General features: G+C 41.7%; 1 protein-coding gene across 2 annotated transcripts in view; it reads right to left on the bottom strand.

The window, feature by feature from the left end:
* The window catches only part of PLPP1 (phospholipid phosphatase 1), a gene marked incomplete at both ends in the record, with an annotated part of 76354 nt that extends 63182 nt beyond the window's left edge, over window positions 1-13172 (bottom strand). For both annotated transcript variants that reach the window (XM_084233789.1, XM_084233788.1), the window contains one exon: window positions 13115-13172. In XM_084233789.1, the coding sequence (XP_084089915.1) occupies window positions 13115-13172 (58 nt within the window). The remainder of the gene's footprint in view (window positions 1-13114) is intronic.
* Between the last annotated feature and the right edge of the window lie 8671 nt (window positions 13173-21843).

Raw genomic sequence — 21843 nt, forward strand, 5'->3', positions numbered from 1 at the left:
TCCCCGGTGGCGCAGTGGTTGAGCGCTGGGTTGCAAAGCTGCCCGCAGCCTCTGCAGCACCGGTTCAATCCCCGGCTGCTCCCCAGCCACCATAGGAGGGTCCCACATGGTGCGCAGACCTCTCCCGCAGCCCGCTGCTCCCCTCATCAGTGTACTTCAGTCCTTCTGCCTGCTCTGCTCCCTGCTCTGGCTCTGGTGAATTCTCTCACCCTCCCGCGCTTCTGACTGTACCCAATGCTTGTATAAATAAATAAAAAATAAATCTTTAAAAAAAATGATGTTTAAAAAAAATAAATAAAATTCTGGTTATGATTAAATAGTTCAATACTTTTAACTGTAAATTTTATATAAGCAAAACATTATATTAATCTTAAAACAGAACTCAACTTTGTCAAGATTTTTCTTACAACTCCCACTAAGGTATTTTAATTCTGGGTGACATATTTCTAATTGGTGTTACATCTACATAGTTACAGAATTGATGAAGTGCCTTAATTATGCAATCATATCTATATACTAATGTCCTTCATAATAAACCATTCTGCCAATAACATCTAAGGTCTCACCATTAAAGAACTAATAAATTACAAGACTAGTACTGAAGAAAATTTTACCATCTTAGATAATATATTTACTGTTTCAAACTTCTCCTATTTATTATTCTGCAAGTCACTGGAATAGACATAGCACAAGCAAATCACAACATTAGCAGCAATTCCCCATGTATGTCAGAGCTCCTGATAGTCCACATATTAGGTTAGAATTGTGGCTTTTTAAAGCCAGTTCTTTACATGCCTATAACTGAGGTTAGATTTTTACTCTTCCATATGCACATGCTTCACTCACCCTCCAACAAACCTCTGGTGCCAATATCCTAGCCCCTTATTTCCTCTATTTCCTTCTCACTCTTGGCTTCCCTCTGCTAACTAGTATATTTTTCAATGTCTAAGAATTGTTTTTGCTGTGGTTTCTTTTTTAAAATTGATAAATGAGGGCCTCCCTGGTGGCGCAGTGGGTTGAGTGCAACGCTGTGAAGCTGTCCACAGTTTCTGCAGCACGGGTTCGATTCCCGGCCAGCCAGGGAGCTACCCACATGGCGCGGCAGACCTCTCCTGTCTTGCCCGCTGCTCCTCTCAACAGTGCTTTCGGTCCGACTGCCTGTCCTGCTCCCTGCTCTGTCTCTGGTGAATCCTCCTCTCACCCTCCTGTGCTTCTGGCCCCGCTATTGCATAAACAAAAAATAAATCTTTAAAAATAAATTGCTAGATGAGCATTAATCTTTATCATTTTTAAAAGTAAAAATCTCTCTTCACTGAAATTTCTCAGTCTGAGCAAATTATTTTGTGGCTTTGGCTTCTCAAGTTAGCAAGCATCGCCATTTCTCACAGTATGACAGAATTACCAAGTAGTTGCAATATTTGATGAACCATTTGGTTACTGATAAAACTATGTATGAACCTATGTATGGCAGGAGGAAAAAAAAAAAAAAAACCGCAAAAGAGGGCTGGGGGAGCCAACATTACTTTGTATCACAGTCTATTTTTCTCTACTTCCTAAATACTTCAGTCTTCAGTCCTTTCCTATCCTGAGTCCATTGGTATCAACTGCTGCAATGTATTCTGCAGCAATTGACTCTCCTTAAGTGAGGTCTGCTTACCACTATGATCCTGAAAGATAACTAAAGCCAACACTATCCTTACTATAATTTACAGATGAGTAAGTAAAGCGGCCATGTGATCTTGTCATTGTGGTTACAAAAAGCAGCAGCAGATGAGAATTTGACTTCCAAGTCAACTGATTTCGCTACTAGATCACACTTTGAATCTTTTAAGTTACATAAACAAATTGCAGCTCCCTAAAAAAAAGGATCCTGTGAAAGGGGGAAAGTCTATGTAGAAACTTCATAAAAGGAAATTTACTTGCTATTACATTTAGTTAATAATTAGACTACATTCAATGGCAGAAGTTGGACTCTCACCTATATTGTGGGTCATAACATTAGTATTAATGTAGGCACCCAACATTGACTATAAAGTTCAGTTATTACACATAACCTTTCTAACAAGTTTTGATAACATCATAATTTAAGAAACCTTTCTTCCAACTGGGCTATTGGAGGGGACAGAGACAACATAGAAAGGAGCACATTTTAAATTCCTTCTCTTCCCAGGTCATTTGGAAAAAAGAAGAATACAACCAATGACACTTGCTTCTGTTACCTCATATAACTATGTTTTCCAAATCTGACTGAGATGTCTTTGGTAAAGTGTTTTTAAAAATAGTTTTTTTAAGGAAAAGCACTGTAAAAGCATGAATTTTAATTACATTGTTATATATTTAACAAACAGCCTCCATTAAGACTATCACCTAAAATAAGGACAATCCCAAAACACCGCAAATGAGTGAGATCACGGTATACATCTATTTCCTAAATTCTATGGCAGGAACAAAGAGCAAGTCATTATTAATCAAAAAAAGTTATCTTGAGAACTGGTTGTGTTTAGCTCCTTCAACCCGTACTGCAATTTAGCTCTTGAGCAGTTAACATAAAAAAATAAAATTCTCATGTTTTAGGAATTGAGTAACAAGTCATGTCTACCCAAACCATGCCAGTCACACTTCACACATTATCTTTGTTAATTCCTATTTCTATTTTGCACCTCTCTCTCCAGTCATAAACATTCATTTAGGTACCTTGTCTGTTACTTGTGGGAATACTCCTTTCCTAGAAGTAAAAATCACAAGATCTGAGATACTTGATTCCAGCAAGAAATGTGTTGGAAGGTATCTGATTCTATGGACATTAAAAACTGAAATATGAACCAGGTTCAATGCTGTTTAAACTGAAGCTAGAACTACACTAAATAATGTTTCAAAAGAAAAATCACCAACACATGAAATTAAATTTAATTAAAAGACTGGGTCAGTGGTACCAAAGTGGTTTATTAGCTTAATAATTATAATGATAGAAAGAACAACACAGGCCAGGACTATGCTAAATACATTGTATACATTGTCTCATGCATTATCTCACCTAATTTCACAGTACTGTTGAGCATCATCTTTTCCTCATTAGATGAGAAAGAGAGCTGAAGCGACCTGCCCAATGTCAAAGTCTGTAATAGGAGAAGCTAGAATGCAAATTCCAGAGGACTAGCTGACTCAAGTGTATTTCCTATTCATTCATGTAACAAATACTTGAATGTGTACCATGTGCACACACTTTCTGAGAACCCACATTAGAGTGTTTTCACCCAGGAATGTTGATAGATTCTGAATCATCTACAGAAATTATTTCCAGAACTCAGGACTCGCCAAAAGTAATAGTCTAAAAGTTATACATTCTCTCTGCTGGAAAGTTAAAAGCAGTGGGGCCTCCTGGTGGCACAAGGGGTTAAGCACCGTACTATGAAGTAATCTGCAGCCTCTGCAGCATAAATTCGATCCCTGGCCCGGCCAGGGAGATTCCCACATCGTGAGGCAGACCTCTCCTGTCTTGCCCGCTGCTGCTCCCCTCAGCAGTGTATTTCAGTCAGTCTGTCTGTTCTGCTTCCCACTCTGTCTCTGGTGAATCCTCTCACCCTCCCCCGCCACCCCCCCCCACCTCTGGCCCCAGCTTGTATGCATAAATAAATCTTTAACAAACAAGAAAAAAAGTTAAGATCAGGGCCTCCCCTGGTGGCGCAGTGGTTGAGCACTGGGTTGCGAGGCTGCCCGCAGCCTCTGCAGCACCAGTTCAATCCCCAGCCACTGGCGAGGGTTCCACCAAAAAAAAAAAAAAAAAAAAAAAAATCACATCTTTCCATCTGTTTAAAAAAAAAAGAGCAATGTTAAAAGCAATGGTCTCAGGAGAAATTGTTTTGAAGCAGACCTCATTAAAATACCTGCCTTTAACCCCTTCCAAGGCTCTGTGTACCTCTTGACCCTGTCTCCCTCACTTTCAGTAATCTCAGTGCTAGTATATACCAAGCACCCAACTCACCATACAGTATTGTCACTATCTCAGACTGTCTGTCACAGTAAATAAGAAGCTACTTGAGCAAACTAGATGAGTTTATGGAAAACATTTACCAAAGAAACATTCAAGTATTCAAAATTTTTTTTCAATAAATAGTTTTCTCTTTTCATTTATCTCTGAAGCACCTAAGCAGCCAACCCATGTCTGTCTACTACTGATGCAAATGAACCAAAAATCAAGGCAGAAACTAGCTTAACAAGTTGCTAATTAACTGAAAAGCACATCCGCTACACATTTCCTATAGGTCATTTTCCTGGGTACCCCACCCTGAAAAAGACTCAGGAAGCACTTCCATGCAGTCACAACCGAGGATTAAACCACGAGGAACTAACTATATCTGGTGGAGTGAGTTCCAAAGGTGACTGAACTCTTACATACATGACTCACGTGAAACAGTGAAACTTTGACAAAGGTCTTCCTTTCCTGTGAAGGAATGCCTACAACAACGCTATTTGGGGAAGTAAAAAAAAAAAAAGGCCATGGAGGATGTAACTGAGCATGGCAAATTGGTTGTATCTTCCAATATGATACACCCTCCTGGCAAATTCTTAATAGTTTTTAGGAGTTTGAACTATAAAAAACTAAACTACCTCCTTTAGACAGCAGATATATGCTCAAATTATGGTAAACAGAAATTGACTCTGAAGCCACATCATAACTAAATAGAATACAGTCATAAAACATTTAGGTCACCTAAAATAGTCATTACTTTACAGTCAATTAATTCCTCCAATCCCTTCTTCCTCATGCACACCAATAACCTTTACCAAATGGACCAGTCAATCTGCTTTCATAAAGTCATAATTCTCAAAAATGCATTTCCGTATTCCTGACCAAACCACTTCTTAGCTAGGTTACCATGGCAGAGTTTCCCAGGCCTCCCTTCCACCATCCAAGGTCACAGACGACCTCCCTGAGCATGTTGTTGAGAAAGCTTACAGGCCACACAGGATCCAGTGAGCAATAAATGTGAGTTACTATTATTATCCACCTTGACATTCAGAAATATTTCAAAACTTACTATTAAGAACAACACGGACCCATACTACATTCTGTCACATAGCCCCTTTTCTACTATAAAATACCTTTTGGCCCTTTAGGCCTCACCCCTGCGCCTTCCTACACCTGGGATCACCTTCCCCCAGTTCTTTCATGGATATTTTCACACTTAAATCTCAATTCAAATATCAAAGAAGCCTACCTTGAGATTGCTGCTCTCCCCCCACCCCCAGGATCTCATTCTCTTCTAACTTTGTTTTAATATTTAATGTAATGCTGCACATGGCATTTACAAACATCTGCAATTATCTCATATTAGCCTAGAGGCCTTATCTTTTTCACTATGGTATTTATAGCTCCCAGCATTGTACTAAACACATAATGGATGCTCAGTAAATAAAGATAATGTAATGTCAAATATTTAAAAACCTTAACATTATGCTCAGATTACATAAACAAGTTAACATACATCAAAATAAATACATGATTAAAAAAAACAAGAGAGAGAAAGGAGATATAGCAAGATATTACACAATGATTTTTTTTTTTTTTTTGCTGTCTGCTTAAATGGAGAGAAATTCAAACAATGGAATTTACAGAAAAGAGGATGTACACTTAAAATCATTCTAAAACTTTAGGATTATTAAATCTCTTTTTTATATGAGGAGCAACCACACCCAAGACTTGAGCAATAAAAACAGTGATGATGGCTAGAGTACAGCAAACACCTCTTTTTTTCATTATGTTGAAATTCAGGACTAATTGTTTAAAGTGACCATTTTTCCATTTATTTAATATTGTCTACCACAGCTTAACAAATCAGTTAAGTTTCTACTATGGCTGAGATTAGCACTACCTGAAGATCATGTAAGTGGTTTTTACACACGACTGATAAAAAACTACTATTTAAAGCCTGGCCTGTCTGTAAGCTTCAAAGACATTGCATGAGTACTGATAGGTTGTTTTAAAGTTGTGAGGTTGTTTCTAATGCAAAAGTAATTGATATATTTCTACTAATGTAATGATTGTTACAGTTGGTAGGAGTACAGGGGATCAGTTTTGACACACACACATTGTATATGTTAAGTACCAGGCACTACTCTAAAACCTTTACATATTAACTCATTTAAGTCTCACAACAGCCATATGAGGGAAGTTCCTTTATCATTATACAGAACATCTGTACAAGCAGGAAAGTAACCCAGGAACACACACAGCTAGTAAATGGAGGAACTGGAATTTCAATATAGGCAGTCTGGATCCAGAGTCCATCACTAATCAAATGTTTTAAAGAAAAAATTACAGTTTATAAAGAAAAAGTCATTTTCTATTTTAGAATAGTTTCACTTCAGTAAAAATCAACTGGGCCTGGCCCTCCCTGGTGGTGCAAGAGGTTAAGAGGCAACCTATGAAGCTACCTACAGCCACTGCAGCATGAGTTCGATACCCGGCCAAGGAGCTACCCACATGGCACAGCAGACCTCTCCCGGCTAGCCCGCTGCTCCCCTCAGCAGTGTATTTTAGTGGATATGCCTGTTTTGTTCCCCACTTTGGTGAATCCTCTCACCCCCCCACCCCACATCTCTGGCTTGTACCCCAGTTCTCATATGCATAAATAAATAAATCTTTAAAAACAACAAGAAGTGGGCCTGAGCTATCTGGGCTTTAAACCTAGACAGCAAGAAGGTTGCAGGAAGAAAGCAAGCATGAGGAATATAAGCCTGTTTATAATATCTGGTCATAGTATCTCAATGGTTAATGCTTTTTTTTTTTTTTTTTAATTTTTTTTTTAATTTTTTTTTTTTTATAGAGGCATGTTTATTTATTTATTTGTTTGCTTGTTTGTTTGTTTGTTTATACATGCACTGGGTACAGTCAGAAGCGTGGGAGGGTGAGAGAATTCACCAGAGCCAGAGCGGGAAGCAGAGCAGGCAGAAGGACCGAAGTACACTGCTGAGGGGAGCAGCGGGCGGCAGGAGAGGTCTGCGCGCCACGTGGGACCCTCCTCCAGTGGCCGGGGAGCAGCCGGGGATCGAACCGGCGCCACAGAGGCTGCAGGCAGCTTCACAACCCAGCGCTCAACCGCTGCGCCACCGGGGAGGCCCGGTTAATGCTTTTTTGAAAGCAAGAAACAAGATCAGATAGATAACTAGCTTATTACACAGACTGTGTTTTCATCCTAAAGGCTGAATTAAGCCACATATTTAAGCAGTAGACAATTAACACTCCAAATTTCTTCCCATAAAAACAGAATCTGCATTTTAACGGGTTCATTTAAATCTGGGAATTTCGTGATTTTTACCAACTTTTTCTTTTTAATAGGGTAAACAGTGACTATTTAAACTTCAACTTCTTATCCAAAAGAATTCAGAATAATTCCCCAAGCTGAGTAATACATAGGAAACTTTGGTAGAATTCAGCCAAAAATAACTAAACAAGAGATTAATAAAGATTCACAGTGTTACCATGAGTTTCCAAAAGGATGTAATTCAAAGAGAACATAAAGGCATTACATTTCATAAAATCTATACGGGGACAATCTCTGAACATTTCCATACTCTATTCCAAGCAAGGTAAATTTAAGTTAAAACTCAATTGTATAAAACTAACTAGAGGGCCTCCCGGTGGCGCAGCGGTTGAGCGCTGGGTTGCGAAGCTGCCCGCGGCCTCAGTGGCGCAGGTTCGATCCCCGGCTGCTCCCCGGCCACCAGAGGAGGGTCCCACATGGCACGCAGACCTCTCCTGCAGCCCGCTGCTCCCCTCAGCAGTGTACTTCGATCCTTCTGCCTGCTCTGCTCCCCACTCTGGCTCTGGTGAATTCTCTCACCCTCCTGCGCTTCTGACTGTACCCAGTGCATGTATAAACAAAGCAAACAAATAAATAAAAAAAAAATGCCTCTACTAAAAAAAAAAAAAAAAAAAAAAACAACTAGAGCCAAATAGTAGCAATTTCTTCCTGTCTCTGCTTCTGTTCCAAACCATCCAAAGAAGAAAATGTCTTGCAACAGGACCCCACTTTAGCCAAACAATATGCCAGTTTAGTGTATTTTTTTGTTCATTTTTTAAGACTCAATCCCTTTTTCTGTGACTGGGAAGAAAAATTTTGCTATTTTTTTTCAAATGTCTTTAAAAAAAGCACTGAGAACTATCAAATAAACTTTCATCAGAAAGTTACAGAAAACTGCTTAATAGAATAGTAAGTTGAAAAGGCATGTGATCAGAAGAGATCCTATGTTTTTATTTATTTTTATCTCTGGTACCTAGCACAATGCCCAGCACTTATTAAATACTTAACAAATAAATACTTAACACACAGTGAGTTAATACAAATAAAGATTAGGAGAAAAGGAAAGTCACAAAATGCTGGAGACTATTTAGCAAGTGAGAATTTTTTCACTAAATATTTGATTTTTCTTCGTTGGGATCATTCCTTAGGAGTAATACAGGCAAAAGGATGTCGGCATTATGAAGACACATTATAAGTATTTGGGATACCCAAAGAGGACAGATAAGTAACAGATTCCACAACCACCTAGTATTGGTTGCCAATGTTTTCTGCTACCAGACTTTACTCAAATCCATTGACTTTGACTTGGCATAATAGCGATACCACATTTGGAGGGTACTTGAGGAAACCATGACCTCCTCCTCCCAAGAAAGTCAAGATGGAGACCTATAAGCTCCTGTTTGCACCTGTTATTACGGACAGCTGTAAATGGGTGTCTAGTGAAGAGAAACCACTTCAGATCTGTTTTGGACATACATGCAAATAAATACCATGTAAAATAAGGTATTTAAGAGATTTTAATAAAGGAATCATCTTCAAAGATATAAGGCTGGGTGGTAGAACATTTCCATACTAACACCACCATAATCATTTCAAGGTCTAAAGGGGCAAGCAAAGGGTCACCAGAACCCAGAAAGATCTATTAAATGCTTCTATCTGGCAGAGAGAGCCAAAGACCAGAAAAACTACTCACAAAACACAGAACAGCTCTGGCAATACAAACCCAGAAGAGAAAATGCTCCTCAAGGCCTCCTCCTGATGTCCCACTGGCCAAAGTCAACCAGAACTCAAAATACAGGGGTTCAGTTGATGCATTTCATAGATGTCACTCCCCAGAGTAGAAGGGTGAGTACAAAGAGGGGGAGTACAAAGGGTGAGTACAAAGAGGGGGAGTACAAAGAGACTATGTAGCACAGAATAACCAGCAAAACACAGGCACATAAAAAGGTTTTGACAGTTCCACTTAGATCTTCTAGACATGGAACTGCCTGTGGAAAAAGTCATAAACACAGTTATTTACTTGATTTCCTACTGCGCTCATCAAGATGAGGAAAGGAAAAAAAGATTCCAAGTAAATTCAGATAACTTTTGACATTTCTGCATCTCTGAGAGTAAACAGACAACCCATTTATTTATAATAGATCTGTCCTAAGACAGCATCTTCCTCTATTAAAAGGGCACCTATTCCAAACCTCCAATATTATACTTATCATGAAACAGTATAATCTCATGTATTTCTTTCTCCCTCATTAAATCCTGAGCTGCTATAGGGCAAAGATTGTCTTATTTACATTTATACCCCTAGTATCTAACATGGACCTAGCACAGAGCTGGCCTTCAAAGGGCATTAAATCAATTAGAGGACCCACAGTCCAATAATTCCTAATCCCATTATGGATAAAATGTGGAATTTCCCTGAACAATTAAATACTAATAAGTCTTAGTCAGGATGTGGTTTAATATGTTGTACACACAGCTACATTCATACTAGCCCACTATTATTCTCTCTAAAACAGTTTTCTTGTGGCCTCGGGTTAAGTCTTAGCATTACCACTGCAACGGCCTACTGTGATAGGCCTGAGTTTGATCTGGCCAGGGAGCTAACCCACATGGTGCAGCAGACCTCTCCTGTCTTGCCTGCTGCTCCCCTTAGCAGAGTACTTCAGTAGATCTGCCTGGTCTGCTCCCAACTCTGTCTCGGGTGAACCTCTCACCCACCCCCAACACCTTTGACCTACACCCTAGCTCTTCTATGCAAAAATAAAAAATCTTAAAAAAAATTAGTTTTCTTCGGTACTCAGATGATGTATATGGCCTTTTATACACTCATAGAACTTAGTATCGAGAGCTGGAGAAAAATGCCAATATTATGCTCCATTTCAGGAAGGAATCCAATACTACGTATATCTCAAAATTCTCACACTTTTCCCAAGAATTTACTGGATTCACTGAAGGAACTGATTAACTTGGGTATATTATATACTGAAATGTCACATTTCACAGTGACATGGATGAATTAGGGGTAGAAATGTGCACATAGGTGCATGCATACACTACAGGATATGTTTCACGATGGCTTCAGCAGATATCACCCTCTGTTAAATTATAAAGTAACCATGTAACACAATCACATAATACCATCATATTAAGGTGGATACACTGTATGGTGTTGGGGTGGTCATTAACAGAACCTGGAACATAGTCACATTGTAATTATGAATCACTTTCATATAACCCTGTATTTATGAAGTGCTTAATCATGTTCTTGTTGGTACAGCCAATTCTTTCTTAAAAAAGAAAAAAGTTAGGTGGCGCAGCGGTTGAGCGCTGGGTTGCGAAGCTGCCCACAGCCTCTGCAGTGCCGGTTCGATCCCCGGCTGCTCCCCGGCCACCGGAGGAGGGTCCCACATGGTGCGCAGGCCTCTCCTGCCGCCCTCTGCTCCCCTCAGCAGTGTACTTGGGTCCTTCTGCCTGCTCTGCTCCCTGCTCTGGCTCTGGTGAATTGTCTCACCCTCCCGCGCTTCTGACTGTACCCAGTTCTGTATAAATTAAAAAAAAAAAAAAGCAAACCAAAAAATATTAAAAAAGAAAAGAAAAAAGTTAATGCCAAGTTGACAAACCTCTTAGAGCAACCCTGACTTTTGAATGCCAATCTCCTGCCCTCAGTTAAAAAACAAACAAACAAAAAAAAAAAAAAAAAACACTAAATTCAGAATAAACTTTAGATTCCACTAGAAAGGTGAGTTTGCTATAGAGGCTTCCAAAACTCAGCATGAAAAATTTTGTATCTTCTGCACCACTGTCTTTGTATTTTCTGCACCTTAAATACTGATGGATAATAGTTGATATTTCTTAAATCTAATGTCGTCTTATACACCAACTTATTTTCTATTTAGGAAAAGGAAATTCTGGGCTAATCATGAAAATATACTAGATGACTTTAAAAGAAACTCTAGCAATATAACCTGATAAATGTTTTGACTGGATCAGTAATCTTTTTCTGAAACATAGTTAATGCATAAGTGCCAATGGTTTCATTTTGGTTTTTTGAGGGTCATAATGAGTCTACAATTCTCTGATGAATATAGCAATAAAATTACTCTTATCTATATGGTATTTGCATTTTGCAGTCATAAAATTGCCACATGAATAAAGAAGAAAAAAATGGACATCCACCATATGGCTTTGTGTTTAATAATATTTGCTTTAGTTTCCTCAACACTGTTCCAGCAATACTGTTTCATCTGTCCCGGTTCGGTGCTTGGCCCACAGAAAAAAAAATGTTTGTTTTCCAAGTTAATTAACTACCACAAGGGAGAAAACATGGAAGCTGATATATAATTGCAACAGTACACAGTATGTGGCAATGACAGGATAATATTCAATATACTGAATTACCAAAATTGCTTCTGATGGAACATTTTCCTCTCTTCACTAAAATACAAATGAAGTTTAACAAAGCCTTGCTGACAGTGTAAGTTACAGCATATTTTAAAGTTTAACATCTTTACCAAGTGTAAACTTTTTGTTGCCAACATATGAATATATTTTAATGATTATTATCATATCCTGACATCTGAAAGGATTACTTGTGATTCTATAAACACTGTATTCCAAAATTGTGTTTCTCTATGCTAAATTCCTCAAATTCACTGTGGAGTTAAACATGAAGAGTCTTGATCAATAATAAAGAGGTTTCATAAATAACTAAAAGGATTTTTTTTCTCTAAAATACAGAATTAATTGAGAATGCTGAATTAAAATGGCCGGGGTGGTGGGGGGGAGAAGGGGAGAGCCTATCACTTAGAAGTCATCACGCAGACCTGCATTTAGGATGCGAAAAGCACAGATTTAGCTTGCCTAGTACTATTCTTTGACCCTTTAAACTTTAGAATGACCCAACCTTAGCAGATCTCCGTGTTTGTTTGCTTGTTTTAAAATTACCTAAATAGTTAACATACTGCCTTACACAATCCTATTAAAGAGGCAAAAGTAACTCCCTCCAACGCCGAGCACTTATTCAGCTGACTTCAATTCTTTCTGTCAAAGGAAAGGAGCAACTGGCAACTACAAGCCCCAAAACCGAACTCTTCCATTAGGAAGACAACGCCAACTTGCCGCAGCCAAAAACTGGTTGTCGCAGGAGATGGAAAGCTTACACCACGGCAAGGTCTGTGCAGAGAACAAAACAGCAGGCACACCCCCATTTAAAAAAAAAAAAAAGAAGAAGAAAAAGCAAGCTTCTTCGAACCTACAGGCAGAAACTTGGCATCCTCACACCCACTTGCAACCTGACAATTTACAACCTGGTAACACCTAATTACGAACGTTCAGCCTTTTACAGACGAAAAATCAAATTGCTTCCCACAAGTAAGATAAAGCAGGCACTGGCGCCTGTTATCAAACCCCCCAGTGCACAAACCTCGGGTTTCGCTACCGACCCGACCAGCCAGGCTTCCCTACAGGGGCGAGGGGAGCGCCCACCCCACGCTGCTAGGAGTGGAGAGGGGCACAGAGGACAGGAGCGAGGGACAGACAGAGCGCAGAGTCGCGAGCAGCGTCCAAGCAGGGCTGGGCTCAGCGCAACGGCGGGCGACACACACAGCGGCGGCCACGCGGGAGTCGGGGTGCAGGCGGCCAAGCGGGGACCCCGGGCTGCGGAAGCCGCCCCCTCGCGTCCCCCGGCCCAGGCGAGCGCGCGGGGCACACCCCCCCCCACGCCCGCAAGCGGCTCCCCGCGAGTCCCGCCCAGAGATCAGCACCCCCTCGCCCACCGGTGCGCCCCGCTCGGGCTGGCGGCGGCTACGTACCCAGCAACACGCAGAGCATATCGAGGGCCACGAACGGCAGCCGCGTCTTGTCAAACATGGTCTCGGCCAGGGCGGCCCGGCACGGCGGCGGGCGAGGCGACCGGCGACCGACTCACGGAGCCCGGCCGGGGCAGGCGGCGGCCCCTCCCGCCGGCGGAGAGCAGCGGGGGCGCCCGGGACGGCGCGCTCGGCCGGCCAGCAATGGCGCCCGGCCCCCTCCCCTCGCGGCCCCGCGCCCCTGGGTCGGGCGGGACGCTCGCGTGCCCGCCGCCGCGGCTCCGTCGCCTCGGGCCCACCTCGTCGGAGCGGCCTGGCCCAGCCGCTCGCCGTCGGGTCCCAGCGCCCTCTCCGACGGGCGCGGGGTGGGGCTCGGGCTTTAAGGATGGAGACCAGCCGGGGGAGGAACGCGGGGCGGCCCCTCCGCCCCCAGCACGGGATCCGCCAGCGCGCGGCCTCCGGGCTGAGGGAGCGCGGCGGAGGCGGGGCGGCCTCTGAGAGGGCGGTGGGCGGGGACGGGGAAACCCCCAGCCGGGAGGGGGAGGTTCAGCCAATCAGCGCCGCCGGCCCCGCCCCGCCCGACCTGCGCAGCCAATCCCTGAAGCGGGACGCTCGGTGACCCGGCGGATTGTGGGGTGGCTCCGGTGCGGAGCCGGGGTCGGTGCTGCGACCCGCGGGACGCGGGTGTCCGCTACGGGGGCCCGGCCGCGGAGCTTAGCCTTCTCCGAGGAGAGCTAGGCCGCCGACCCATGGCCCCCGGGGTGCCGGCCACCCCTGCTGCTCCGTGGGGGTTCGGTAATAAAGAGGTCCACGGTTGGTAGGCAGTGACAAAGGCTTCTGTTAGTCAGGCTCATTTGAGCCCTATAGTCCTCTAGGCCTCCAAGTGTGTCCCAGCTGTGCCCAGTTTTAGCATGATTGCTGCTAAGTTGATCCCTCCACCCTTTGATTGCCTTTGATTGCCTTTGATTAATCATTTCTTATCCCTCACTTTTGATATATACATCCTTGACCTGCCTTTGACAAGAATCCCCCCACCCTTAATATGTCCTCTCAGTAATTTTCACTGACTGCTCTCCCCTCCTTTCCTTCCCCCTTGTTTGTTGGCTATAAATTCCCAAATTGTCTTAGTTACACTGAGAGTTGAGCAAAATTTTTCTTCTGTTGCAATAAATAGGCTTGAACAAAGTCGTCATCATTTTAACAAGTGTCAGAATAATTTTTAACAGCAATCCTCTCACACCTAATTGCTGGGAGAACCCCAGTGAAGAATTAGTAATCTGTTTACTAATCTGTAAAATTGGGACGTTAATAAGCCCCTGATTTGGGTTCTACTCAATAAGTGATGACACCTGGGAAAAACAGACTAAGACAGCATAAGAGATTAAACTCCCTACGGAAGTTAACAATTGATATCTTTTTCATTGATAGTTTATATACAAAAACTAATGAGGCAAATTGAGAACTTCACAGACTCTTCCAATGAAACACCACTGAGACCAATGGAGAGGTAACATCTTCAGATAGTGTGAAGAGCCCAAAGTGATGCCCCACGAGCAAAAAAAAAAATCTTTTAAAGATTTTTAATAAATCTTTTCCTTAGGATTTCACCTTTTCTTTGAATACCTTTTAAAAACTTTTAGCAATGTTTATCTGAGAGAGTTATGCCATTGTTTATTCTGTGGCATCCCTTACTTCTTCCAGATTTACATGAATCTCAGATTACAAGGCCACCATAAATTGAAATTACTTGTGATACATATGCGATATTCATTCAAAAAAAAACATTTATTTCAACTGTATGCCAGGCATAGTCTAGGGGCTGGGTTTTATTTAAACAGCTTTTGGTGTCTTTTTTCAAAGGTAAACTTTAAATAAAACTTACTGATTAATGGTTTTATTCAACATTTATTCACTCATGTATTCATTCAACATTTATGGAGCCATGTAGGGGCAGGAAGGGGCACTGAGCAGGTTTTCTGATCCAGCAGACCGGGTAAAGGGGGAGTCAGAGTCCTGGACACCTCAGTGGCTTCTGCAGGCTCTTTATTTAGATTTACCAGGTACACAGCCTCAGGCAGAGGTGCTGGGGGACTGGCAGTCCTCCCAGCCCCCAGCAAATCTCCACACTATCTGGGCTCTCCTGCTTCCGTTCGTTCTTGGCTTCTGCTAGCGTCCCCGTGATGCCGCCCTTATAAACTCAGGCTCTCAGCCCAGGTGTACCCACTCCAGGTGCCCGCCATCAGGCATGCATTCAGGACCACAGGGTTCCCTCATCTATCCTAATGGCGGGAGGGCAGAAGAGCCTGATACTTTTACCTCACCCTACAAGCCACCAGTGCAGGCTGAGGTCCAGTGTGCAGATCGCAGGGAGATGAAGATGAGCAAGAGAAAAATCTCTTCCCTCCTGGGGCCTGCTGCCCACTGAGGAAGCATAGTGCCTAACTGAATGCTGTTATAAAAGTGTGTTGGTGTGGTTATACACAAAGCAGTGAGTTAGGGTTGCACCTGGAAACACTCCACAAGGAGGTGGTGGCTTTCACTATTTTTTTCCATTCCCTCTCCCACACCAACAGATATTTTCTTAGGTGAAAAGGAAGTAAAGAATTTTGTTTTTGTTTTTTGCCCACTGGAGCAGATACAGTATGACGTCACTTTCTGTTGTTTTAAATAGTATCTGTGCTATGTGGCAGAGTATAAGCATTTAAGTTCTCAATTGAGCAGAGAATGACTAAGAAATGTGATTTTGTCCTCTGCTAGACATTGTAGTTCATTGGGGGTTGGGGAAGAAGGTGGGTTTTTTTTTTTTTTTTTTTTTTTTGGTTTATTCTCATGATTGGATTCTGGAATGGTTACTTGACTTGGGAATGAGTTACATAGGCTTCAAATGATGATTAAAATAATAAAAAGGAAACACAATTGAATAGTGGCACAATTAACACTCTTCAATGTAGGTACTAGTTTGTCCCAGACCTGTACAAGAAACCTCAGAGGTTTTCTTAAATGATTTACAAAGTTTGTCCTCGGGGCTGCAGTTTTCTCCTTGTGACACAGGCAACAAACAGAAGCAAAATTCTCAAGAAGAGAAAAAGCAATTTTCTCTCATTAATTTGATCACTAAATCTTTCAAAAGATTATAATCTTTTTCCTTTCTCTTTAACAACTCTGTTCTTTCTTCTTGCTGCTCTATGCTGTTCTTTAATAATGTTACTGGCCAGCTCCTTCTCTGCTCAGTGTTTTTAGTCTCAACTAATTTATTTCAGAAAGTGTCCACAAATTATAAATTACCTAGAGTATTTGTGTTTATATGTTTGTCCTTTCTCCCACCCCACCCCAGACTGACGTACATAGTTTTTATTATATTCAAATAGTATTGTAAACCTGTGACAAAAATGTCTGGTTCCTTAAAGTATATGCCTCTACTCCATCTCCAAATTTCAGTATGGTATAATATGATCCTTTTTGTGCTTTTTGTCAAAATTACTTGTTACCTTATTAAAGTTTTATTATTATGTAATATTTGATATGTAGGTATTGTTGGAGCACAGGGGGAATTCCTTATACCTCTGACTTCTTCTCAGGCTGGTAGCGTAACCAAAGCAGCATCAGACAGTCTAGCAAAGGAAAAAACATTATAAACCGCTTGCTCTGGGGACCGACAATGATTACGCAGAGCCCATCAATGGTTAGGGAGGAAGGGGTATAAATCCAGAGTTGAGGGGCTCTGAGGGGCCTTAGTGCCAGGGAAGGAATGACCTCTTCCTTACAGAGTACGAGGAAGGCATGACTTCCTCTTTACTCTCAGAGTGAAGATGAAATTCTCACAGATAATTTAGACACAAATTTATTTTTAATTTTAGAAATAAAACTTTATGCAGATGTCACCTCCCAAACTAAGTCATAAGAAAGGGAACAGTGATTGTTTCTTCATTTAAAAAAGGGCAAAAGTTTAGGAAATTGTGAATCTTCTTCATAAATTAGAGATCAAAGGACTCAGGCAAAAGCAAAAGCATCTTCTCAACTTCCGGAATTTTCACTGCACTTAGTTCAAAATATTCTGAGTGTCATGCAGGGTGTCTTGAGGAGACCAATTCTGAGAATCCCCTTGTTAACTGTCTCAGGCACCTTCAGTATATAAAGTACATTTAAGGGGGGCGGGGGCGGGAGGGGAGGGATTGGGGTCAGAATGGGGGGCTGCAACAATAAAATTTATAAAAAAAAATAAAAAAAAAGGAAAAAAAAATAAAATAAAGTACATTTAAGTTATGAAGCAGAATATAATGAGCAGCTGAATCCACTATTCACCTTAACATCAGAGCATAAAGGTTATCTTTGAATCCACCTGTTTGTTCAATCCTTTTTTTTCCCCCTAAAGATTTATTTATACATACAAGAACTGGGGTACAGGCCAGGGGTGTGGGGATGAGGGGATTCACCAGAGACAGAGTGGGGAACAGAACAGGCAGATTGACTGAAATACTCTGCTGAGGGGAGCAGCAGACAGTCAGGAGAGGTCTGCTGCGCCATGTGGGTCTCCTCCCTGGCCGGCCAGGATCAAACTCGTGCTGTAGAGGCTGCGGACAGCTTTATAGGCTATGTCTTAACTCCTTGCGCCACCAGGGAGGCCCTCAATCCCTTCTTGTTCCCTGCTTTAGGAGAGGTAACCACTATCAATGTAGATACTAGTTTGTCCCAGACCTGTACAAGAAACCTCAGAGGTTTTCTTAAATGATTTACAAAGTTTGTCCTTGGGGCTGCAGTTTTCTCTTGTGAGGTATTTTGAATGAATACTATTCACTTATTTTTTCCTTGCTTTTTCTTCCCCTGTAGTTTAAGCAATATGTATATATCTCAAAATATACATACATTTTTTGTTTAGCTTTCTTGATTTTTAGCTTTTAAAAACATTATATATGTAGTTTTCTGCCCTTGATTTTTTTCACTACAAATTATATGCCTTGCATTTATTCATGTTGCTGCAATAGTTGTAGGTCTGCCACATAAATATGTCATTTTATTTGCTCTCACAATGGCGATCTAGGTTATTTCCATTTTATCTGTTACAAATAATGCTGCTGTGAATATTTGTGTGCATGTCTCTGGGTGGAATTGCTAGCTGGCAAACTGCTGCATCCTGGAAATTCACAGTGATCTCTTCACCTAATCATTACCTTAACCTAGGCCTTTTTCTCTGTATAAACCCTTGAACTCGATTCCTCCCTTGGGTTCGTTTCGTGTTTCTGCCTCAATCTGTGAATCTCATATTATAATCCCAGATCAACACAATTTGTGTTATACCACTTTGCTTTTACCAAAGATTTACCTTGTACCCCCCCTTTTTTTTTTTTTTTGCTAACCAAAAGAAATCCAAAGAGGATGCTTACTTTTATGACAAAAGGTGGAAAGCAAAAACAGCACTTAGCATTTGTTTTTGCAGCAACCATTCTAGTGCTAGCACATTCCTGAGTACAAGTGTGGTACTACCAAGCTCCTTCCCCAGGAACTACTTTACAGTGAAACTCTAGAATCAGAGTTGGGGCTTCACCAATGGGCAACCCAGTTCCACCAAGATATTCTCCTTCCAAAAAAAGATTCTCCTGAAGCTTGGAGGACCTGTTGTTACTTTTCAGGGAGACAATTATTGTGATGAAGAAATACAAAGGTGTAAGTGAAATTGCCTATAAATGTCTGGTCTAGGCAGACACTGTGTGTGTGTGTGTGTGTGTGTGTGTGTAAAAACAAAGATTTGTATTACACACATCCACTGTTTCTGCTTCCCTATCACCCACTCAACCCAATATTTCCACAGTTCCCTAATCTACCAAAGAAATCTAGCTGGTTTGATGTGACTTTTTCTTAGTAAATCCACACCCGGCCCTGGTGACCACTTCCTTTCTCTAAGATATTCACAAATTATTTATTTTATAATTTCTTTAAAAATCACCAGCTCCAGGTCACTGCTGCTGCAGGTCTCTGAGGAGCACAAGGTCAGCATGGAATACCCAAGAGGTGGGTTGGAGCTTGGCTGAAGACTCCACCCACAGCTGGCACACAGAGGAGACAGAGGAGAGAGCTAGAAAGGCCTGGCCTGGTGTGCCCTTCATTCTTGGCTTTCATTACCTGTACCCCTGGTCAGCTCTGAAAAAGGGGTTGAATGGAGGGAAGATCCGTGTTAAATAGTTTTCGCTGCAGATCTAGTGTCCTTAAGCCCTGCAAGTCCATACTTTAAAAAAAAAAAAAAAAAAGAAGAAGAAGAAGAAGAAGAAATTAAGACTTAGGAACTAGAGAGTCCTGGCAATGGGTAGATACATTTGAAAAGCCCAAGCTACTGCTAGAACAATGTCCAACCAGGCCTCATATTTGTAGCATGTATGCCTTATACAACCCATAACAAATCTGATGAGACTAAAAGTAAATTGGTTGTAGATCTAGGATGTTGTTTTGTGGAGTGCTTAGCATAGAAACTGCAATGTTAGCAGCAGGATTGTATTTTGGATTTGACAGAAATGAAGATTCATTGGAAACTGTAAGAGTTCAAATTAACAAATGTTGACATGATTCATTGTTATGTGTGCTTATTATCTAACAAAATCTCCACGTTATTAGATAAATTAATTATGAATCCTCCCTTTGGGATCCAAAATAATAAAGGGGCAAATATAATTTTTGTGAAGATTGTATTAGAAAAGGCAAGTACAAAAGTATATTCTTTAGACAAATCCTCAGCTACAGGAAATATTCAAGAGAAAGCTACAGAATGAAAAATCAAGATAGCTATTATTGCAGAGCTATGATATGACCATCATACAAATTTCATAAGAAGATATCAGTGAATATTGAAGACCTAATTCACTTTTCTTTTTAAGTCTTCAAAGATAAAAACAGCCTAACACCCAATTATTAAAATGAATTTTAAAATTTACAGAAAATATAAAAATATATCACCAGAGATATAAAAATTAATTACCTATAAAACAGTCTTAAAGGTGTCACACATATTTTTCTTTAAAAAGTCTTGGATTAGGATGACCATCCAATTACTGGTCCTTCATCAAAATCCATCTTCACTTGTTTTAGAGTTCATACTAACAGTTACCCTTCTGATTTCTTTTCTGTTCACAAACCCCAGTTTGTGCTGTTCTCTCATTGTACTCATCTCTCTCTTAAACCGCATCCTTGTACTGCTATGGTGGTTAGCTGATCTCTTTAAGCAAGGCAGCTGTAGAGGCAGGACTGGCCACAGTGCAGGTTCTCTGATCCCATGCAGACCGGGTAAAGGAGGAATCAGAGTCCTCAGTAGTTTTGCAGGTTTTTTATTGGGGTTCAGCGGGTACGTGCAAGGCAGGGGTGCTGGGGGGCCGGGAGGCTGACAGGCCTCCCAGCCCCCAGCAAGTCTTCACTCTATCTGGGCTCTCTAGCGTCCGTTCTGCTGCTTCTCGGCTTCGGCTTCGGCTTCAGCTTCTTCTACTGCTGCTGCTGCTGCTCCTGCTGCTGCTGCTGGCGTCCCCGTGACGCCGCCCTTAAAAAGCACAGTCTTAACTCAGCTGAATCCCATCTACCCATGCCCACACCCTATTCCAGGTGCCCGCCATCAGGCATGCATTCAGGACTAGGATCCATCATCTATCCTGATGGCGGAAGGGCAGAAAAGCCTGATATTTTCTTTACCCTACAGCAGCAAACCTTTTTCAGCTTCATATCTCCAGCTCCATTGTAGCTGGCACAGAGAAGTCAAATACAGTTTTTAAAGATAGCTTGAATAAACTAATGAGGAAAAAAAAAAGTAAAAAGCAAGACTTCAGGAGATAGTCAAGCTGTACCCCCGTCTTTTTTGTTGTTGTTATTCTCTACCACTTACCTCACCCTGCCCACCTCCCCCAGATTTAAGCTTGTCTGCCCATGAAGATGGGAAACAGGATTAACTTTCCTGCCACTATTCTTATAAGTCTATGTAGGGTAAGGAAAAATGGCAGGCTTTTCTGCCCTCCCGCCATCAGGATAGATGATGGATCCTTGTGGTCCTGAATGCATGCCTGATGGCGGGCACCTGGAGTAGGGTGTGGGCATAGGTAGATGGGATTCACCTGGGCTAAGACTGGGCCTTTAAAGGCGGCGTCACCGGGACGCCAGCAGAAGCCGAGAGAGGGCCGGAGAGCCCATAGTGAAGACCTGCTGGGGGCTGGGAGGCCTGCCAGCCTCCCGGCCCCCCAGCGCCCCTGTCTGCAGTGTACCTGGTAATTCCAATAAAAGACCTGTAAAAGCCACTGAGGACTCTGACTCCTCCTTTACCTGGTCAGCTGGATCATAGAAAACCTGCACTGTGTCATTCCTGCCCCAACAGTCTATGATGCCTGCATTATAAGCACTTTTGGGCATCCTGCATAATGTGAACTGCTTTAGAAAGTCTATCCAACTCCTTTTAAGTGACTATATTGTGGAGTACTTCTGATTGAACTACAAGGAGAAAACTTGTTTTCTTTCTGATTAAGGTCAGAGCCAAAAACACATTTTTGAGATCTTCCCAACTCTCAGAGCCATCATCTTTCCTTTCAGAGATTCTCACATAAAACTTTTTCTTAACTTTTCTGTAGACTTTGAAGTGTTGCCTTTGTAAAATGTATGGCAATGATATTCAAACTTTGCACATTTGAGTCATCTGGGGCCTTGGTTAATCATGCAATTGACTAGCTCAATTCCCAGAGATTTTGGCTCAGGTGGTTTAGGATGAAAGCTAA

The sequence above is a fragment of the Talpa europaea genome (assembly GCF_964194135.1).
Source record: "Talpa europaea genome assembly, chromosome: 5".
Lineage (NCBI taxonomy): Eukaryota > Metazoa > Chordata > Mammalia > Eulipotyphla > Talpidae > Talpa > Talpa europaea.